Below are 23,033 nucleotides of genomic sequence, written 5' to 3' on the forward strand. Positions count from 1 at the left end.
GGCCTGCAGATAGTTCTTGCAGTCCAACACGAACCAACGACATCACTTCATGAATCGATCGATTTGAGAACCACATCCCAATGTAAAACCATCAAGCATCGATGATTGATGATGTGCATTATCCCGAATATTTTTCCCCTTTCGCTATGTACTTGTACTTCAGCTTCATTCATGTTTGTTTATCGTGAAGTCATTCTACATCCAGCGAAAACATCCAAAGTGATTTATGATATGAGTTGCGATTATTTTCGATATGTTGGTACTTTCATATTTTCTCAGCAGATGACTGATACACCGATTCCGCACGCTGAGGTCGAAGGAATTTAACCAAACCGTGTCGAAATGGGTAGAACAGTGAAAACAAACAGAATGATGTCAACATAGTTTGTCACCCGTAAATGTTTTGTGGCAGTTCATGCGAGTTTTTCGTAGTATTACTATTTGTACAGAGAGATCTTCGATAGTACGGTTTATCGATACAGCTTATAGGGTAAGTTTAAACGCAATTTCAACTGGAATACTCATTTTTTGGCGTTCCTTCACGACGACCAAACAGGTGGGAGCTGCAGCACCAACGCATTGTTAAAGACATGCGATTAACGAATTCCATCAGGATGTCGACGAGACTCACAAGATCAAACATGTTAACAAAGAAATGCTTGTGCCCTTCGCGATAATACAAATCTAGTCATGGTCGTGAGCATGCAATTGCGATCATCCCCGCACAACTATGTCCTCGATCTTACATATACAAAAACGCTCTGGTGATCAAGTCAATATGTTATCAACTACGAATATATAAACGCGATCTCTAGTGCGATTATACGAACGCCCGTGTCCATACTATTATTGATCGGTCACACGCGGAAGTCCTTACCTTTGGTCCTAGCAACCCAGGTCTATGATTTCAATCTTCGTCTCAAGATAAAATAATATTAAATTAGTTATGGAATTTTCGTTTCGACTTCGTCTCATCAGAATCCGACACTAACTTAGCGACAGGACTAAGCTAGCGCCGGATTGACGCTAGCTCCAAAAACGGAGACTCCAACTGTGTGTGTGAGCAAACAGCGCAAATGGTGTTCTAAATAATTTTTTCCTCAGTGTAGGAAAATGAGCTTTTGCCCAAATTGTTCACCACTAAGCAGAAACATTGGATAATAAATGCATATTCATTAGAATACGCTTTCGTCGGTTACTCTAGTGATACGGGTAAACACATTCCCTTCCAGATCAGAAACCGTACACTCAAAACCGAAGTCCGCGATCTCATTCAAAGGCCCACACGAATATACAAGCGGTTACCCGGTTATAAAAACGAATTTAAACGCGCGAAGTAACATACAATCGCTCGAGCTTCGCGCGGTAATACGAACCTGATCACAAACGCGAACATGCAATTGCGATCATCTACGCAAACCTACGCCCACGATCTCGCAAACATGAAAACGCTTCTATGATTAAATGAACGTTTTAACACTTCTGTGTTTATAAACTCAGTCTCAAATGCGATTATACAAACGTGCGTTCCAATCCGAGCCTGAATCCTTCACTTCCGAAAACCCGTACCCTAGGTCCTAGCAGCCTAGGTCCCATCCAATTGATGGGATGATTCTTAAAAAATATTACGCTCATATACACTAGACAAAAAGTTTCAGGATGATGTTTGCAGGGAACTCTAGTGATACGGGAGAGCTCACTTTCTTCTAGCATTTGAACCGCACATTAAATATCAGGAATGGCGATCCGCGCGGACTTTCACGAGCCCACTTGAATATGCAAATTGCCACACGCTTGTACAATCGTATGTTTACACGTGAAGTTACATATAAGCTAGCACACGCCATATACAAGCGCGCACGTGATCAAACCTCTTAACATACAATCGCTCGATTCTTCACGATCAGGCACGCATATGTAAGTCCGCGCACGTGATCAAATACCTTAACATACAATCGCTCGAAGCTTCACGATCATGAGCGCACATCTCGCAAACATAACGTCGCCCCGCAGATTAGGGGAATGTCTTAGGAGGATTGTAGTTTTATAAATTTAGAAACGTTGGATTTTAATTTTATAAATTTTGAAACGCTACCTCAAACGCAAACAACATACAAACGCTCGTTTCCATGCGATCATGAAGTTTTCACGCCCCCGCAGCTCAACATCCCAACCGGAATCTCGGTCGGTCGCAATTGGCCATTAGCAGCGAGTTTTTTTTGTCAAGTCTCCCCGTGGTGGGGAGTCAAAATCAAAATGGTCATACACACTATTGAAAACATTACACATCGCCCTTATGGGTTCGTTCTAGTAAATAATGGTGAATTGCTGGTATAAAAGAATGAATTAACGGGAGGTTGATAAAATCGGGTGCAAAACGTTCATACAATTGGTGGTGCATAAGAACGGGGGTGTATAAAATCGTGAGTTTATAAAAACGGGTCGAAACTGTACTTTCGATCAGATAACGTTTTGAGCTCGTTGAGTGCGATCCAGTTTGCTAACTCATGTGTAATACCGTCAGAGCAGAGAGTTACATCGAACACCTCTTTTCTGTCAGATCGAGCAAATGTTGGGTGATTTCCAAATGCTGGAGAAAATTTTCAATTGGACGTAAGTAAGAACAAGGAAGTCAAATTCCGGCCAAATAATGACTTATCTTAAATATTACCGGTAATTTTCCAAAAATACTTTTCCACTAAATTTAGTCCCTTTTTCGCATAGCCAATAAGTAAAAAATCACCACCATATGCCTCCATGGGCATTGGGTAAAACTCGTTAAAAGTTAAATAACTTCTAATGAAATTGAATCAATTGGCGGTCTTCGATATAGTTGTAGACAATAAAATTCTTCCAATGCGAGCAAATGGATTTTCTCCATGTGAATTATGGGAGCTCAAAAAGTTTCCCCAGCAAAAATGCTTCCCCCTTGGAATAGAGAAACGAAAAGAAGATGTCGAACGACACGCAGCAAAGAAGAAACATTTGTTGTGATACGTGTTGCCATTTTTTACAATTACTGCTCTGCGAGCGATTGGGTGGGGGGATGCATCAATTTTTCAGTGGCCGAAGTGTAAGCGAAAATCAGGTCAGAGGACCGTGCAACACAAAAACCCCTATGAATAATATAACAGCGAGTCGTATGAAAATAGCTTTTATGGTATACCGACAGCGGGTGGCAACCGTGAAGATTACACGGACATTTGGTTTAAAGGGCGGCAAAGTCATGTAAATTTAATGGCGGACAATGTTTTCCCGCTGATCCACACATTCGTAAATTAAAGTATTTGCCTGGAGATAGGGGCGTTGCAACAATGTTGGTTTGAAATATCCCGGATGTGATGTGAGAAAATCTTTGAATGTGGATCGAAATATTTAGTAATAGGATAACTGTGCTCTAATTCGTCTTAGCACCTCTATTCATTCCGCACACTTTATTTAGAGCAGTGTCTGCTAACCCCAGCACATTAGATTAAATGGTAGGATAAATAAGGGTGTGTTGTACATAATTTTTCACTTTGCTCAAACGCGAGTATTTTACATTTCCAGGCCAGAATTTTCATTGTATTACGTCTTAGGAACGAAGCAAAGATGTTCAAACCTATTTAAGAGCAATCCAGTGATAGTTAATCGAGTTATCAACAAAATAGTGTGACATCCTGACTAAGGATATGAATAAGAGCTCGTCTACCCTACATATAGTGTTGACAATAGAAGGCGAATGCGTTTGTCAATCCGACCAAAAAATTTCTCCGTTCTATTTTCATTATGTATGTACACAGACGAGATCGAATGAAAGTTACGTCAAAATATTTACTATAGCGCAATCCAATCTAAGTGTGCCAGGAAGGGATTGACAAACTCTTCAGCTACACTCCCTCTCTTATTGCATACAGAAGTGGTGATTTTTTTCCTTACAACGTTCGACATCATATCAAATATTTATGTAAACGACACAATATAAGCCGCACCTTCGAAAATGCCTTACCTTAGCTATTATTCTGGATCAAACGGCGGATCCGAAATTGCGAATTTAGGGATTACGTCGATTTTCTGAATGCGTTATTGTTTCACTTCTGAACCGAGGCGTCACCGTCGAGGCAGCGCCGTTTTCTTTGGACATGGTACGGTTCACCCTTATCAAATATTCAAATGCAAAAATATGGTTGTTGATCCTGCTTACGAAAGGGGAAATTTAACTGGTTTCGGATGTGGTGAAGGGGTCGGAAATTGGTGAATCTATTGTCTTAGATTTTATTTAAATTTTAGCGGAATGCCAGAAATGGGTTTTCGAATCTTATTTAATGATATGATATGTTCTTGTCCCTTAGTGGAATGCAAACTTATTAACTCTATCAAAAAGACACAATTTCTTGGTGGTCTTTGTTTCTAGATTTTTTTTTATTATGGTGGGTGTCCCAAAGTACACCATACTAGAGCTGTAATTGCAAATCTGCATCCACGCTCTAAACCTTTCAAAAGTCTAGGTTCTCGAGGGCACCCATCGCATAGATCTATTCACAAATTATCTACTCATCTACCCATCGAAATGTGTCAGTACTTTCTGGGATGTTCTACCCGTACCGTATTTACTGGAAATGCACGTTAAAATTTCCCCAACGCTAGGCTCCGCTGCCTGCATTACTAAATTTATGATATCCCAACTTTGCATCCCGAGCGACGCAATTAATAGAATCGTTAGTTGCATATCGCTGTCGCTGTCCAAACTCCACACTCCAGGAAATCTGCTCATTAGAGTATAATTTCCACACATGTGGAATGCTGCATTCCACCAGAGAATAGCGAATCATTGCCACGAGTGCAGTTTATTCATGCACCTATAGAAAATGTGCATCCTAGCATAAATTGCAGTCGTCAAGTCATCGCAGGTGTATGTTTGAACTGCTTTTGTTTTCCACCGGCAAACACGGGGGGCCAGTGTGAACCAATCAAGCGGCAAAAAGTTTTTCTACCGAGTTGTGTACTTTTCCCACTACAGTACAGGGGCCAATGAGCAGCGTTCCGTGAATAAATTTCGGATGCGTTTTCCGAGTGAAGGCAGGATTCACTGATTCTGGCTTCCATTCCGGTCTGTCCTAATCAATTCATGTCGTTAGTTGGCGTCGGCTGATCGAGTTTGAATTTTGTACTGTTCAAAAATAGATCAGTTATTCCACTTCAACAGTAGTAACGAAACGTAATTAAAAGCTGTCAGTTTGAAATCTGATTTAAAATTTACTGGGACTCTTGTTCGAGCTTGCTGCATGGTAAAATGGGCAAACTTTCGAGTTTAATGGTTTTCTCTTGTAAATCGGATCAACTGTAACTGCCATTGAAAATAGTGAGTGGGTATAACCGTGAAGGAAAATCTTGAGACAGCACTTGGAGTAAAACTGCTGAGTTGTTTTCCGATAGTTCGGATGAAAGTTCAGTGCAATGTTTGGGAAAAAGGCGGTATTGAGTTTTCGAAATGTGTACTGGGAAGTGCGCTGATTCGGATCCTCAGTTGTTTCTCAGTTATGGTGATAGCCGTTACAAGCTGTTAAAATATTATTCTTGTGTGCCTAGATATATCCTCTTAACCGTAAACTTCCGCATTTTCAATCTTTCAAAATTTGTATTGTAATAATGCATTATTTTATTGGTAGTTCATTGACTTATTTTGTCTAGAAAAAATAAGACCATTTTATGCACTACTTGCCAATTCACGAGCATTTTAGTAATTCGAGGGAGTTGTGGGGTTATTCCGGGGGTACCTAGCGTCCAAAAAGGGGGTAACCCACAATTCAGACGTCTTTCCTTATTTTTAGTTTTAGAATTAGGCTGTCTTTGGCAAAGTTGTTGTATAGCATGTAGCGCTTTATTTGTTAATTTTATATTAGTTTTGGTATGCAGACGCTAGGGCAACGCTGTTATCAACTATTTAATTGAACGATATAGAAAGATGGTGTCTACGAGAAAGTGCTATGTCAGGTAATTATAAGTAAACCTTTTGAAGATACTAACTTTGTAGGTTCTACAAGTTTTGCAATATGGCGCATTTTTGAAAACACAATCTATAACTTCAATTTTCACCCAAAACTTGCGAAACATACAGAACCTACAAAGTTTCCATCTTCAGAAGACATATTTAAAATGAGTCCTTCATAACTTTCTCGAAGATACCATTTTTCTATCTAGTTTTATGAAAAAAGTTGATAACAGCGCCGCCCTAACGACTAAATTCCTTAGTAGTATGATGCAACCAAATTAAGCGCTAGGTTCCATAAAAAAGTCGAGTTTAGTCAGCTTCCAGTGTAATTCTACAAAATTGAAATAGTAACAGCCTTCAGGTCTCATCACCCGACGCCATCAACATGCTAATTTATGCCTAATGTCCATTATGCCAATCGTCCCTCGGCATGAGTACTTTGATGTGGCCCGGGGGCTTTTCCACCAAAGCAGTATTACAGGGATTATATCACAGAAAAATGGGATACGATTATTTTCTTGTTAGTTAAGCTACATTGCGATCAAATTTAGTACATAACTTGACGACCTTTATTATCCATTGCCATGGTCAAATAATATACAATATGGGTTTAGCACCCAATTCTCTCTGGAGGCACCCTTCTTTTATTGCTATATTTTAAATTAGAACCATGCTAACACTCACTAACACAAATTGCAACATTCAAACACTCCGGTAATTAAGTGAACGTTTGCACCCAAACGTTTACCAACGCGGTCTCAAGCATCAACCCACCGCTAGCGCAATCATTAATCGATCACGTCCGGAAGTCTCTGCCCTTGATCTTAGCAGCCCAAACTCATGCCTTCAGTTGGACCAATAGAAATAAAAACTAGACAAGACATCCATGCGCGATCATTGAAGAACATGCGAACATGCGAATGGCCACACGCACACTAGCACACGCGACAAAAACGTCAACATACAAACGCTCGAGTCATTCGCGATCATCCACGCAGAACCACACCCATGATCTTGCAAACAGGATAACACCCCGGCAACTAAGTAAACGGTTTAGCACTTATAAATTCACAAACGCGGTCTCAAGAGTGAACCTCCAAATGCCCGTGTTCGCGCGATCATGAGTCGGTTTCGTCCGGAAACCCATATTCTCGGCACTAGTAGCATAAGTCAGGTGGACCAATCAAAAAGGTGATGCTCATATCCACTAAACTACATGTTCCATGGCGACATAAAAATCGAATTTATACACACGAAGTCACATACACGCGACAAACAAACATACAAATGCTTGAGCCCATCGCGATCATCCATGCAACCTACACCCGCGCTCTCGCAGACATGATACCATCCCGGTGATAATATGAACGTCACTTGTAAACATTCAAACGCAGTCTCAAGCGTGAATCTACGGTCACTCGCACTCGCGCGATCATGAATCGGTCACGTTCGGAAATCTCTATCCTCGATTCCAGAAGTCTAGGTCCATGCCTTCAATTGAATCAATTAAAAAGAAAGCTCTCATATCCACTGGACAATACGGTCCATGGCGACATGACCGGGAACTCTAGTGATATGGAGTAACTCACTCCCTGTCAGAATGTGATCCGTACACCGAAAACTAAATATCAGAATGACAATCCGCGGGGCCATCCAAGAACACACGCGAGTATGTGAATTACCACAGGGTTACAAAATCGAATATATTCACGCGAGCACACGCGACATTTGTGATCATTTTAGTACTTACGAAGTTACAAACGCGAATCCGCAAACGCTCGCGATCATGAATCGGTCACGTCCGGAAATCTTTACCCCTCCATTCTAGCAACTAAGGTCCATACATTCAGTTATACCAATTAAAAAAAATATGAGCTTTATCCACTAGACAACACGTCCCTTGGCGACATGACTGGGAACTCTAGTGATATCCCGATCAGAATGAAATAACAAGATTATAGCAGCACACATTTTTTGTAACATATTGTGTTATAAATTAGGTCTCGTTATTAGTTAAAATAACAGAAATTTATAACAACTTACAATGCGAGTTATAGTTTTGAAATATTTCTGTTATGTGTTTCTGATCGGGATGGAACCCACTTTGTTCTAGAATCTGAACGTTACACGAAAAAATAAGTATCGAATTCATACACGCGAAGTTACACGTTAGCACACGCGACATAGAAACGCACACGCGATCGAACACGTTAACGCACAAATGCTCGAGCCCTTCGCGATGATACACGCGATCGCGAAGGCCCTACGCCCGCACATACCTGAACCGTATAATAAATATCACATGCAGAATCACGGCCCGCTACAGTTGGTCTAAGGCAGTATTTTAGTGGGCGCCATTGCCTGTCTCGTCTGCAATTGAAGTGTGTGTGTGTGTGTGTGTGTGATTCTGCCGGGAAGCCCTTCCGAGAACCTAGCTCTACAGTTCCAGTAGGGACAACTCTCGAAAAAAATGTCCATTATGCCAATCGTCCGTTATGTGTACCATCCATTATCGGTTTCTGTAATTCCGGGAAATAGTTTTTGAGTAACTGAAGAGACAGTGTTTATCGTTACTCTATATAAAGTTACCCTAAAAAAATCTAGTAGGTCTTTATTTCATGTTCAACCATTAGAACTTAAGCATCTTGTTTTTAATTTATCTAATTCCAGTACTCGCTCATTACGTTAGTTGCACGTGACAGCACATTTGAATTAATAAACACCTTCCCTCTGGGCACAGTTTCTCGCTCCTGAGTGATAAACCAGTCGGCAGTAAAACTCAGACTCAACATCATCCATGATAAGTTTAACCTCTCCCCCCCCCCAAAGCCACTGCGGAAGCGTGGGAGATAATTATATTCATCTTTTTTTGCAGACAAAATATGCTAATTAGATTTTCATATTAATGACGTCTCCAGTGTCGCTTGGAATTCGCGGGAAGCAGAGCTCTAAATTATCAAAACGACGGAATATTTAGGGTTGTAATTTACTGGAAAAAGTCGCCACTTGTTCAAGTTGAAGAATTTCGTTTCTGCACTGGTATTAAAGTTTAAAGTGACTACGACAAGGTTGTGAAATGTCTAACCCAATTATTATCGGAATGTTTTCCCTTGATAAGGATGTAGTTTATTTTCCAGTTAATTTATTTGATGCGAGTCATAGCGGTTGCTTAACTGACCCGGGGCTTTAAAATTTGAATTAATTTTTTTAATGCTTACCCGTAGTTCTCAAATGCGCCTCTTGCTGTGCGGAGAAACTATGTTGAGTGTCGTCTATTAGCCTCCGAATGTCATATTTTTCACCTGCTCCAAAGGACCCATCAAGTCTTCTTACAGGCTTAAGACGCTACACACAGGGAAAAAATTGTTACCAAAGTCAAGGGTCCGTTTCGACTTCGTCTCATCAGAAACCGACACTAACTTATTGCCGGAATGGGCTAGCAACGGTTTTACGCTAAATCCCTAAAACGGAAACACAATTTGTGTTTCAGTCGAACGACTGGTCAAATGTGGTGTCCCGTCTGAGCAAAAGTTTTGATTATACCGATGAGATTGTTTCCAAAATTGTTCTTGTTCCTAAAATCGTGAATACCATGAACACTGGAATAAGAATGTTTTTGCATTACGAGAAACAGGACCATGAGCAAAAATTATGTTTTATAACGCCATGCCATTACCAAATCGATGTTCTGTACGTGAACTAATTCACAACTTTATGAACATTATTCATAAAATCAAAGGTTGAATCGTTAATTTATCGGTAAATTTAGGAACATTATTCAGCGTCCGATTATGCGACGTGAACTGATTCATGATTTATTAAATCTTCAACATGATCTTGGCTGTGAATTAGTTCATAAAATCAAAACATATTTTCTTGTGAACTATTTTACGGGATATTATTCACGAATGCTATCAATCATCGTGAACTAGTTCATGATTACCAGCTCACATTCGTGCTCGTCAAATAGTTCACAAAATCATAAAATATTGGTCATGTATATGGGAACTGATGAATGATTCTTAGCCATTTAGTCTCGACTGGCCACTCGTGTTTGTGAAATAGTAAAAAAATCAGAAAATATTATTCATTAATTTGTGAACTGGTTCATGATTCCTAGTATATTAGCCACAACTCACCATTCGTGCTCGTGAAATAGTTTACAGAATCATGGAATGATATTTATGGAAACGGGACCTGGTTGATGATTCCTATTATAATAATCACGCCAGATCGTGCGAGCTAGTGAAATAGTTCACAAAATCTTAAAATTATTCATGAATTCGTGAACTGGTTCATGATTCATAGTGAATGCTTGTGATGTTTGGAAGATATCCTTAACCATTTTCAATTTCATGCATTTCTACACATGGTCTTAATATTTTTACGTGAACTATTTCACAAAATTGGGATTTTTTTATGAAATACCATATAGTTACATCCAGCTTTTACTGACTACTAATAGCCGTGCAGCAATTATAAGTAAAGCATTACCACCTTAGAAAATGAAAACTGCACTGTGAACCAAACATATATTATTGCGCCACAAATCGTTGTCGTGATATAGTGCATAAAACAAGATACCGGGAATCAGACCACGTGTGAAATTCAAAAGTGAGCTCAAGAATAAAATATCACGATAATGAGCATATGAATTACGAAAATCATGACTAAGACCCTCAAATCATGAACAGAAAACTTGTGACTAAAAGATCACGATAATGTGAATAGAAATTACGAAAAATCATTTAAATGTCGGTTTTTTAGTTAATATACTTTATACAAACCAATGTACCAACCATCAAGTTATGAAATAGAATAATAGCAAAAACTAAACATGTCCCGGAATCAACTACAGTAAATGAAATGTAACGCCTAGGGGACGGGCATAGCGTAGTTGGTAAATCGATTGCCTTGTACGCAGCTCACCTTCGCATTCACTAGGTTTTCCAAAAGAGATTGACCATAGGATTAAAACCTCTATAATCAAAATATAATAAAAATGTAACGCCTTGTATCTTATTGGTAAATAGTTTCATGAATTCGAGTTTTATTATGCATAATTTTAGGAACTTGGTCACGATTTTCCTAAATCGTTCAGTTCTCGAATTGTGCTTTTTTGTTCATGAATTTTTGAATGGATTTTTTCCGTGTATTGGTGTCTGTTCCTGTATTTATTAGTTTTTTTTTCATTACAATAGTACAAATCAGTTTCAAGAAGTTTGACTTCAAGAAGACTGAGTGCAGTCTTCGTCGATTAAATCGTAATTTATAGTTTGGTAGTTGTTTAATTTTATCGTTATAGAGTTTTTAAAACTACTTCAGAGTAAGGGATCCCGGTGAAAAAATTGATAAGTACTAACCTGGATTCCGTAGGGTACTAACGTTAAGGAGTTCTTGATCGATGAACGAAGGGATAGTCTTGGTTGAATGCAACCGCCTCGCTTGCAGTATGAAAAACATAAAACTAGAATTTCTCCATTGTTAACAAATCAAACTCGAAAATTCTGCCGTGAAAGTTCTGTCTTCCGTTTCGGCAGACTGCTACGGTGATGCAGAGGGTTTAGCGCAAGTCTCATACGCCAGTCGTCGTATGTTTGAGCCCCTACCAATAGTGATGCTCAGCCTCAACAAGACCGTAGCACACGCCATGCAATTATCCTGATCGACTGCGTAGTTTAGTCTGTGCAAATAGCAGGTGAAAATTCGTCAAAGGATTATGCTGCAAAACTCTCGCTTTTTAAGGAGTCTTCACAACCTACGCACAGTTTGTAGCACGAACCAGCTGACTCTAGCACAAACTGGCAAACAAAATAAATACCCCAGCCAGCCTATTTAATCTCAACACAATCACTTAAACGTTCCCGCAAATAATCTCATCACCAGTGCAGTGATTTATCACCATCACACACTTTGAAAAATTGATTCCTTTTCGCCCAAAACTACCAAACATAAAAAAAAGATTCGTAAAAAATCGCTTTTCCATCAACATAAACTTGAGAGCTGTTGAAGGATAACTCATCTTTTTCCCCGGGCAAAGGAGCACGAAAATGTGATTTATCAATCTGCTTACCAGAGCGAAATGCTGTAGCGATGATGGTGCAGGGGAGCATGGCGCAGGATGCGCTCCGTTTCGATATCAAAAGCTTAATACAGCGTGCTGCACCTGACATTACTGAGATGCATCATATTCAGAGGAGACTCTGGATAAATTGAAAAGTTTTTGTGTGATTATGAAGCGGAAGAGAAGAGGAATGCAAAGGTCACATAGGTTAAAGATATCCTTTAACTGTGAAATTAGTTGGTGGAAATCGCTAAAACTATGACCCAAGCAGGTTGCTGTTAGTTGATAAACATATTCCGGGGAATGTCCGAAATTTCGTCGATGTCACGATGAATATGTTTAAATATTTTCTTATTTCTTAGAGCTACAAATATATTGTACGACTTGATTTTGGTTTCGTTTTAATCGTGGGACCATTTGCCTGTCATTTCTGTTTCGGAAAATCTAATTGTATATGCGAGGTTTAGGAACGAACCATGCTGATTTAATAATCTCGGTAGCCGGCTGCCCAGAGCAATTGGCAATTGATAACACTCCCGATCAGAAGGGCGTCACTGATTTATAACACCTGGAGTTATTTATTTCAAAAATATTTTGAAACAGAACCTGTTATAAATCCGGCTGGTTAGTTGTTAAAATAACATAAAATAAAACAAAAAAACTGGCCAATGATAACAACATTGTAACAAAATTTGATATGATTTTATCAAAGTTAAAACTAAATGAGATATAATATTTTTCCAAAAGTAGAAGCGTCCACTGTAAGAGAACTGTATTAGATATAATCATCTAATGACAGTGACCTAGTAACAAACGATAAATTCATAAATTGATGGTCTCATATTAGATTATGTTATAATATTTATAGTATAGAAAACTGTCCGCGATCCATTTTCCATTCCGTTATCTGAATATAACTCCAGTTGTTATAAATATCAACCATAGTTATAATTGTTTTGATATGCTTTCTGATCGGGCTTCTACGAGTTGCGTAGATCGGTGTCGCTTATTACGGTAAATCAAAATTTATGTAACTATTTATGTCACTTGTTTAACATAAATTTCTTCCTGTGGCAACTGTGAAGATGCAGAGGTATACGTGGTTTCTATAACAACAGACGTGATATTAACGATAAAACCTGTTTAATTTTCTGAAAGTCATGTTAATGTTTCCTACTGATGCTCAAAGCTAGAATTTTTAAACGTGATGCATTCAGTGCACTAGGGCGACAGCGGGTAGGTTATGTTTGATTTCGGTTCAACGTGAAACATCAAAATTTGTAGGGGCCGGCATTGCGTAGTTGGTAAATTGATTGCCTTGTACGCAGCTCACCTGAGTTTAATTCCCAACCACGCACATAGGTTTAGAGGTTTTTCTAAAGAGATTTCTCTAATCCGACAAAGAGGCGAATGACCCTAAGGTTAATAGCTCCATGATCAAAATAAAAATAAAAAAAAACATCAAAATTGCTTGAATCTATAAATATACCATCAATCCGATATACTGGCAACATTCGCTTTCATTGTATAGAAGAGCACATGCGTTACATACTAGTGGTAGAGGAAGACTCGTAATAAATTTTTGGACTGAGACAAATCTATACTAATCTGCACATAAATGTGTGTCTGTTATAAAATTAAATTTTCCGTTTAAATCGGCACAGGTGGCAACACTGCCCGAGAGTAATACTCAACCCTAGGTGATGCAATTTCTAGAATCACTCTATCCTTACCAACTATTCCCAACTAGGAATGATTAGAAATGCCTGCAGCACTCGGAAACTGTAGGTAACAAAGGTGCGTTAATTAACACCTTTCTCGTAACGAGAGAAAGCAGGACTCAGTAGAACTACTACTCATCGCAATATATTCACATACATACATGACACAGCTGCAGGCAAGATGTCAATCACATACAGCTTCGTTTTAACGTCATCGTCCAGAGTAGTCATCCTCCGACGGATGGATAGGTCATGACATGAAAATCATGTTACCCGTCGGAGCATACAGCGAGACTCTAGCTCTAGCAGCAGCATGGCGAGACCAATTGTCTTGAAATGTATGGTGGCGCATTGCTTTAGGATGCCAAGTCCTACTGATGTTTCCACTGCATATGAATGTGTGATAAAATCTGTATCATTTGGATGAAGAATTGAATTATTCATGAGAAATTTGCTCTGTCCGGTTTCGTTATGTTTCCAGTTGTGTCGTCTTTACGCACGGGCAAACTGGGCTACGGTCAGGGGCTCGAGTGGTTTTTCATGGCCCGCACAATTGATGGAGAAGTTCTCTTCGTGTTTTAGAAATTTTGTCGTTTGTAATGGTGGAGACAGACAGGGAGACTTGACACGAAAAATATTTACTAGAGCTTATAATTGTAGAATTTGTAGTGTTTATGTAATACAATATTGAATAAAGAACCAAAAACCCGAAAACTATCATTAAAAATTCCTTTTTTTGTTCGTGGTCTTGGTGGTTCGACTGGGCGTAGTATTTGTTATCCAGATCGGGAATTCGACTGGGAATAATGCAGTGACTTAAATGAGGACGTTTTCGACCAAGTGTGATCAATCTGGAGAAAAATCTAAGAGTTGTGGCATCCCAACACGGCCGGGAGGCCGGTCAACGACACAAAAGACACGGCGGGCAAAAGTTGTAAGCTGACGCAGTTCTTCGTGTCACCCATCATTACAGCATAGTACCATTGTTTTCAGTTTTTATTGGCTGAAGTAAGGGATTTTTGAATCGGTCAATCCCGTCGATTAACAGATCCTCGCAAGTGAGACCCCGTCTCGGAAACTGCGCCATCTATTTTCACCTCACGAGCTGGAACATAGAAACTGAGCTTGACCGCAAAGCGATTATTGTAAGCAATTGCGTTTGCCTTCTCCAGACTACCAGCCACAATTAGCAACCGATTTAGCCGGATATTGCTGATCTTGTGCACGGCCGAGTGGTATGCCGCCAGGAACCGAGAAATGTTTCAAATGATAGTTATATTCTTTGGTCGGAAGAAAAACGCCCGTAGATCAGTAGAAATATCAGGGCAAACGTAATAAACCAATGGCGTAATACGATTTCAAACAAAAAGTATCATTTTCAAAATATGCATCTTTAAAGTCAAGATAGCTGAAATAAATGTTCGAAAACAGGTTACATAGTTTCGCAAGGTTTGGTGTCTTCTAAGAAATTTTATAACATAATTCAGCGTTCCCTTGAAACAATTATTTCACCGATTCATTTTCCTAAAAGTTATTATGGAGAATTAACACTTCAAAAACAAATGAGTGGTTTGGTGTCTTCAGTAAAGTTTTTTGGTATGATACTTCAAATGATATTGTTAAAGACACTTTGTATGCATTTGCATATTGAAATGAAAAACGATATTTACGAAATTTTCTTTAAAATGAAATTTTTCAATATATGCTTTTATTATATAAGATAGACAGAGAGAGAGCGAGTAAAGGCGCTTTTACCTAGCCTTAATGAGCCAGGGCAAGGTGTAAATACCTCTGTCCCATCCCAAAGGACCAAAGGAGTGACATTAACCTTCTTAGCAAAGTCACTCTCAACGTTTTATCATATAAACTGAAACGGTCGGTACGGTTGTCCTCGTTTCTTCCTCATTCAAGTTTCGTTGGTTTAATTGTTCATTAAATGAATAATTCAATTGCCTTATAATATTGAAACATCTTCAAACCCAACTCTGCACAGTAATATTTGCGACATATTGTAATATGCTTCAAATATTAATGTTGAAAAGAAAAACACTAAAGAATACCTGCAGTGTTTTCCAGGATGCTTTTCAATACTGGCTGTGTAAGGGATAGAATAGAATAGAATATGCTTTTATTATATAAGAGAGAGTCTCATATATTGAATCGATTGTGTATTTTATTGTTCAGAACAATTTCTCAGAAGGTCATACAAATGTAACAGTTACCATAAACAGTAATATTAGAATAAACCCTCCTAAAGGGTATTTTTCCATATAACCTAATATATCTAGATGCCTAGAATAGCCCCATGCCCTCAGAAAAGTTGATCGAAATATCTTTATCCAAAACTTTACTGAAGACACCAAATATCTAAATAATTTTGTCGTGACTAACGACAAAATTATTTAAAGGGGCCCCTTTTCCAAATTTCGGAAGAAAAAATCTATAAGCAGTGGAAACTTTATATCTTGTTGTACTGAAAGGAATCAATCAATTTTTTCGTGATTTTATCGAAAATATATTTGATAATGTGTATTACATTTTGAAATATGTAGGACACGCATTAGTCACGATCAAACTGTGTTTTGAAAAATCTTCGAAAAGCGGCTAGTGAAAATTCGCGGCCCATTTCGGGGCCGTCAATATGGTGCACCAACCGAATACTAAAATGATGAAAATTTTTAATTATAGGTCCGCTACTGATTTGTTTCTATTATCATTCGTATTGAGCTGTTTAAATCAAACAGCGTATCTCCCCGAAGGACTCTACAATACCGAGAAGGAAGCATTTGTGAGCTGAGCACGGTGGTCAAATTACGATTTAATGAGTTTGTGTCGTTCCGTGCTACTAGCAAAAACAATTATTCTTATTACTGATTGTTGGAAAATAACTAACAAAACGATAAATCGATTTTAAAACATCCAACCAAAGCTTATTCGTGATTGGTTCCGACTAATTGTATGCATCGAGCCACCAATCTTGAACGAAAAGGATTTTGATTTTAGTTGGGAAGGAACACTGCATATCAACACCGGGAGAGAAGACAATTATTAGGATGCGGATGCCTCCGTGGACTGACAGCATCATTCTGTTTGTGTAATGATTCCGTTAAATATTATTAGATTTTATTGAACAGTCAGCAGTGTAGTCACGAAACTACGGTTAAGTTACAGGCATTACTCACCCATCTTTTTTGAAGATTTACCATAATAACTTTTATCTGGATTGATCACCAAAATTAATTTTTCAGTAGATGCGCGCTGTATTGTGTTATGAAATTTCTTCGAAGACACCTAACCAGCGAAGTAAACGGTTTCAATGTGCTATGAGCTTGACCGTAAAAAAAGTTTCGAACATTTATTTCAATTTTCTTTTTTTTTAACTGTCTAACTTGAGGACAATTGCTTGTATACAAAATTTAATACGCCATTCAATTCAACACTCAAACCGGCACACGTTTAAGTGATGAATTGCCAGTAACTCATTTTTTAAATATTCTTTAATTTTCAATCTCACTGATGCGTAACTTAGAACCAGAGGTCAAGAACCAAAGGACAAAGCACGAGAGCCAAGGATCAAAGAGCCAAGGTTAAGGATCAACGACGAACGATAAAGGTACAAGGACTAATGATAAAGGACCAAGGGTCTAAGATTAAAAACCAAAGATCATGGGCCAATGTTCAAAAACCAATTATCAGTAAATATGTATTCAGGACCAAGTATGATGGACCAATTATCACGAACCAAGAATCCAAAATCAAGAGTCAAAGATCAAAGAGCATGGATCAATGATCAAGAACTAATAATCAAGCATAATGTGTTAAAGAGGAGTGATCAAGAACCAATGATCAAAGATTAAGTACCAAGTACCAAAAATCAATGACCAATAGTCAAGGACTAGAGATCAAAATAGGTCTCGAACTAAATCAAGGGCCAATGCTCAAAAATTACGTATCAAAAACTATGACCCATGTTTAAGTATTCAGGATCCAGGATTGTGAACCATCGATCAAGGACCAAGCATTGTTGAACTAAAGATCCGGGATGCAGAAACAAGGATCAAGAATCACGGATTACGAACCAGAGTCACGAATCAGCGACCCAGTATTACTAATCAAGGGCCATGGCCTCAATATTGATGACAAAGGTCACAGATCAAAGACCAAGATCAAGGAACAATGACTAAGAATTCATAATTAAAGAAAAATAACTACCAATCAAGGTCCAAGGACCACGGACTAAGAAATAAGAACCAAAGAATAGAAATCAAGCATCATGGATCAAGTGAAGGCTCATTGATTAAATATTAGGAATCTAGGGCCAATGATAAAAAATCAGCGAAAAAACAAGCATCATAGACCAATCAGTAAAGAACACGGACCATAAATGTGGATCAAGGACCATTGTCCACGGACCAGGATCAAGGATCAATGAATAAGACCGATGATGAATCAAGGCCCAAGGACCACTGTTCAAGGACCAACATCAAGGATTAAAGATCAAAAACTTGAGATGAAGTATCAAGGTTCTGAAATCAACGATCAAATAAGGACCAAGTGCCAAAAATCAATTACCAAGGATCAAGGACCGATGACTCGGACCAAGTCCAGCGATCAAGGATCCAAGGATAAAGAATCAAGGGTTAAGGATCCAATATCGGTGATCAAGGCGACGAATCAATGACCAAGGATCGAGGAACAATAACTAAGAATTCAGAATCAAACCATATGAGCACCATGGATCAAAGACAAAAGATGAAGCACGAATGACAAACATCAAAGATCACGAACCAAGCATACAGGATAAAAGAAAAGGAATTAAGCTTCAAGGATCAAGTCCTGAAGGGTTAAAAATCTTGGCACATGATCATTGGTTTTTTGGCTTTCGTTTGTTAATCTTGGTTTTTGATCCTTAGTTTTTAATCACTGGTTCGGGACTTGTTCCTTGGAACTTGATGCCTTTTCTTTTGTTAAAGAACAAGGACCGTGGATCAAAGATCATGGATCCAGCATCAAGAGCCACGTATCGCGAACCAGGATCAAAGACTAATGACGAGAGTACAAGACGAAGGATCTCAGATCAGGGTCATGGATCAAAGACCGAAGACTCTTATGCTTGATCATTGGTCTTAGTTACTAGTTCCTTTATTTTTATCCTCGATCAATGATCAACTATCGTGAACTAGGACCGTGGTTCAATGACAGTATCCAACATTAATGATTAACCATCGACCAATGACTAAGGGGATGAGGATCGAGAACCAAGAATAAATGACCAATGGTCAAGGGTTATGGATCAAAGATCAGGGATCAAGGTTAAGGACTAAGGATCCAGGATCAAGAACCCAGAATAAACAATTAAGAGTCGAGGATCCAATAATGATGATGATAAATATTAAAGATCAAAAAGGATAAAAGGACCAAACACCAATAAAGCTGGATCCACGATCACGGACTAGTATCCAGGATCAAAGAATAAGGATTAAGGTCCAAGAACCAACGAGCAAGGACGAACGATCAAAGATCGAGGACTTAAAATGAAGAATGAAGAAGCAAGGATCAAAGAACAAGGACTAAAAATCAATGCCCAAAAATCAAGGACCGACGATCAAAGACAACTCGGATCAAATACAATGATCAAATATCAAGGATCAAAGAACTATGAGTAATGATCTTGAATCTACGATCGTGGATCAAAAATCAAGGTTATTATTCCTTGATCCTTCGTCCGTTGCTTTAATCGTCGATATTGGATCCTTGGCCAATATTGACGATCAAAGCAACAGATCACAGACCAAGGACCAAGGAATAATAGCCAAGAATTGAGAAACAAGAATTAAGAATTGACCAATCCAGGTCCATGGATTAAGGACTAAGAATTAAGCACCAATGAGCAAGCATCGAAGATCAAGGACCAAGCATATAGGATCAAATGACAGGACTTAAGCATCAAGAACCAAGGATAATAGTTAAATATTAATGATCATGAGCCAACGGTAAAAATTCAATTCCCAAAAACCAAAGACCAACAATCGAACATGGATCCAGGATCACGGACCAGGATTAAAGACCAAAGAACAGAACATCGTAATTCGGAGTAGAGCCGTAAATCAAAGACCAATGACTTCTATTCTTGATCATTGTTACTAGTTGCTCACACCTTGATTTTTTTTTGTTTATGATCAATGATCAATAATCGAGATAAAGGATCATGAACTAGGACCGAGGATCAATGACTAAGAATCCGGAATTAATGATGAAGAACCATCGATGAAGGACTAAGGGGGCGAGGATCGAGGGCCAAGGATGAAGCACCAATAATCATGGGTCATGGACCAAAGGTCAATAATCCAAGATCAAGGTCTAGGAATCAAGGATCCAGGACCAAGGATCAAGAATCAAGCATCAACAAACAGGGCTAAACGACCAAGCATCAAGGACCAAAGATCAAGAATCAAAAAAGCAGTTGTGATCATTAGAATGTAATCTATTTTAAAATTAGTTACGAAACTCAAAATTGAAATATTGCATATTGTTTTGGCTTGCTTAACCGAACAATGTTTCGATTTCACTGTGTTTCATCCGCTTAGCCAACACTTTTTTTCCTTGCGGAACATCACGCTTGATTAGTTGTTTGCCATTGGAACATAAGTTGTGTTTCCGTTTTTCTATATCCCTCCGGAAGTGCCGCAAATGGTCCATTTAACGAGCAGCCGCTGTTATGCATGTATAGAGGATCGCGGTAAGCCAGGATGTCTCTATTAGCAACATGGATTGGTTTTCCTCGGACTTGTAAAGAATCTCCTAATCGGAATCTGACTTCACAGTATTTAGTGAACGACCAAACAACATGCTGAATGTCGTGGTAATCCTCTCCACAAGCACAATGATTACACTCTGTGAGAAATTTTTCTCCTAAGGGAGAAATATAGCTTACTGCATAGTATGCAGTGACAGGAGGGTTCTTTCGACGTCTTGAATGACGTTCTCGGAACGATTCCGAACCTCCACAAATTCGTCGGTGGCTAGCATCAGGCAATTATACGTCATCAGGCGCAATGATGTTTTTTGTTTTACTTTCGTAGCACCGAAATGTATTTCTAAATCATTTTAAAAAAACCTTCCCAAACTGGGGATCCCTTCGTTCATTGGTGCCCAGGGGCCTGAAATATACTTTAGGCGGCCCTGGTTTCCAGTCGAGTTATCTATTTTAGGGTTGCGTAGATTAAGTACTAAAATTGCCCAAGCGAAAAATAACGTCAGAAACGATTCCTCCCATCAAGTGGGAAGGGATTCTTTTCGAGAACATAACGTTTTCATAAGGTTAAGTGTATCATTGAAAACAAAGTATCTCATTCGAATATAACAGTTGCCATTTGCGTCCTTATAGAACTTGAATTTGTACTACTATATGAACACAAGTATACAATGAAAAAATACATCATCATCCTCGTTGGACGATTGAATAGTGAGGTAGCGTAAGACAAATGGGCTTCTAAGAGTGTCCATTCACTATAGATATATAAACATTTACAAGTGTGAAACTAGTAGCATTGGACAGTAGCAAATCCACCCAGCGGAAGAGGGTCAGAGTAATTGCCATTTATGTCTCATTTGTCCAATTTATTGGAACATGCTTCCCCCGAGACTGCTGTGTGATGTGTCCTTAGAAAGAGAACTGATTAGTTTAGCAGCCCATGATGGATGGGTATGCGAGTGTGTGTCTTCCATAAGTTATCGATTGAAACCATTTCCACTATCGGAGAATCCATTTGACTTATAAATAAGTGGTTGAAAGTGATAATTGGGAGAGTGGGTTCTGCTTCGAAAAGCACGTTTCATTTTGTTATAGTGTAATCGTTTCGTTCCACCATCACTTATCTTATATTGACAAATAGGTGTATTTTGACTACAAGTCTTGATCAACGAAAATTGTATAATCTTACAAGGGATCTTACGAACCAGCATCTGCCCTTCCAACATTTACTTTCAACCACACAAAATGTCCTCTTTTCGTAATAATACACACGTTCCAGCAGTTGAATCCGTGTTGACACATGCATACCGTATAAGACAAATTATAAAATCAGCTTCTAACTAACGCCCCCATTTTCCCCTTTCTATATCATTCCAGATCCTTCCGAGCGGGGCCAGCTCAAGTTTGGTGATAAATGCGAGAGCACCACTGAGTGTGGCTTCGCCGGATCCATCTGTGATCCGCAGTCGCGCACATGTCAGTGTACTCCGGATTTATCAGCAACGAACCACATCGACAAGTGCGGGAAAGGTAAGTGAAATCATTGTGAGGTGCCTAGTTTCCCTTACCCCCCTCTCATTTATTCGTTCGTTTCGTAGAAGGAAACTTACAGAATGAAATGTTGCTCTCATTATTTTCTATGGTTCGTACACACACATTAGCATTCCCGGCTGTTAAGTCACATCTGGTCTTGCCTGCCAGCCACAAAACTGCTGGTTTAATCCGTTCCCCGACAATATCGCAGGCAAACTCTGATACGGTGTGCTGACAGGAACTGGGAGCTTTCCTGCCATGTCAAGTTATAATACAATATAGAGGGAAGCGGGTAGAGCTCTGATTATGGCTTTCGTTATGCAGAACGTAGCTCTCGGTTTCCTTGCAATTGTTTCACCGGTCGTCAGCGTTGACGCAGTCGAAATTATTTCATAGTAGATTCCGCTGGTAGCAGCAGCACGTTAACGTTCACCGTGAAAGGTTATGAAATATGATTTGAGTAGTTTAGTTTGTGATAAGTTCAAGTCACAAAACTCGGCCGACATTTGAAACATACTCAAACAACTAAGTGAAAAACTCCCTTTATTGTGTTAAAAAGCAGTTCTCGTTGCCTCGTTGGCTATTTGTCTGCGTCCAACAACAAAACAAACTCATTACATGCAAAACAGATCGCACCATGTTGGCGGTCTTTTCTTTACCTTTCATGTATGTAAACACGGAAAGTTTCTATTTAAATTGAAAATTGTTGCTTTGTTGAGAAGTTCTGCCTTCGTCATCCATATGCGTGGGATCGGCAGGATATTTTCAGCCGCTACCGGTGGTCCGTAGTAACGTAAGAACGTTACTGCTTTTTGCAATTAATTGTCGTTAATTGTATAGCCTGATACATTATGCGCCACCTAGTCTGACTGGTAAACGTTGTTTTATTTAGTTACTTGCAAATAAAGGTAGAGTTTTTCTTTCTGTTGTGTGTACTGGGATACTGAGAGACACTTAGGAATAAAATGAACAATACGTATGACGTATTTT

The 23,033-nt window shown here is 38.9% G+C and overlaps 1 protein-coding gene across 1 annotated transcript in view; it reads left to right on the forward strand.

Moving 5' to 3' along the window:
* Positions 1-23,033, forward strand: part of LOC131693544 (uncharacterized) — a 42,862-nt gene that overhangs the window by 10,114 nt on the left and 9,715 nt on the right. Inside the window, exon 2 of the mRNA XM_058981457.1 lies at positions 21,888-22,040. Within this exon, the coding sequence (XP_058837440.1) occupies positions 21,888-22,040 (153 nt within the window). The remainder of the gene's footprint in view (positions 1-21,887; positions 22,041-23,033) is intronic.

The sequence above is a fragment of the Topomyia yanbarensis genome, chromosome 1 (assembly GCF_030247195.1).
Source record: "Topomyia yanbarensis strain Yona2022 chromosome 1, ASM3024719v1, whole genome shotgun sequence".
Taxonomy (NCBI): Eukaryota; Metazoa; Arthropoda; class Insecta; order Diptera; family Culicidae; genus Topomyia; species Topomyia yanbarensis.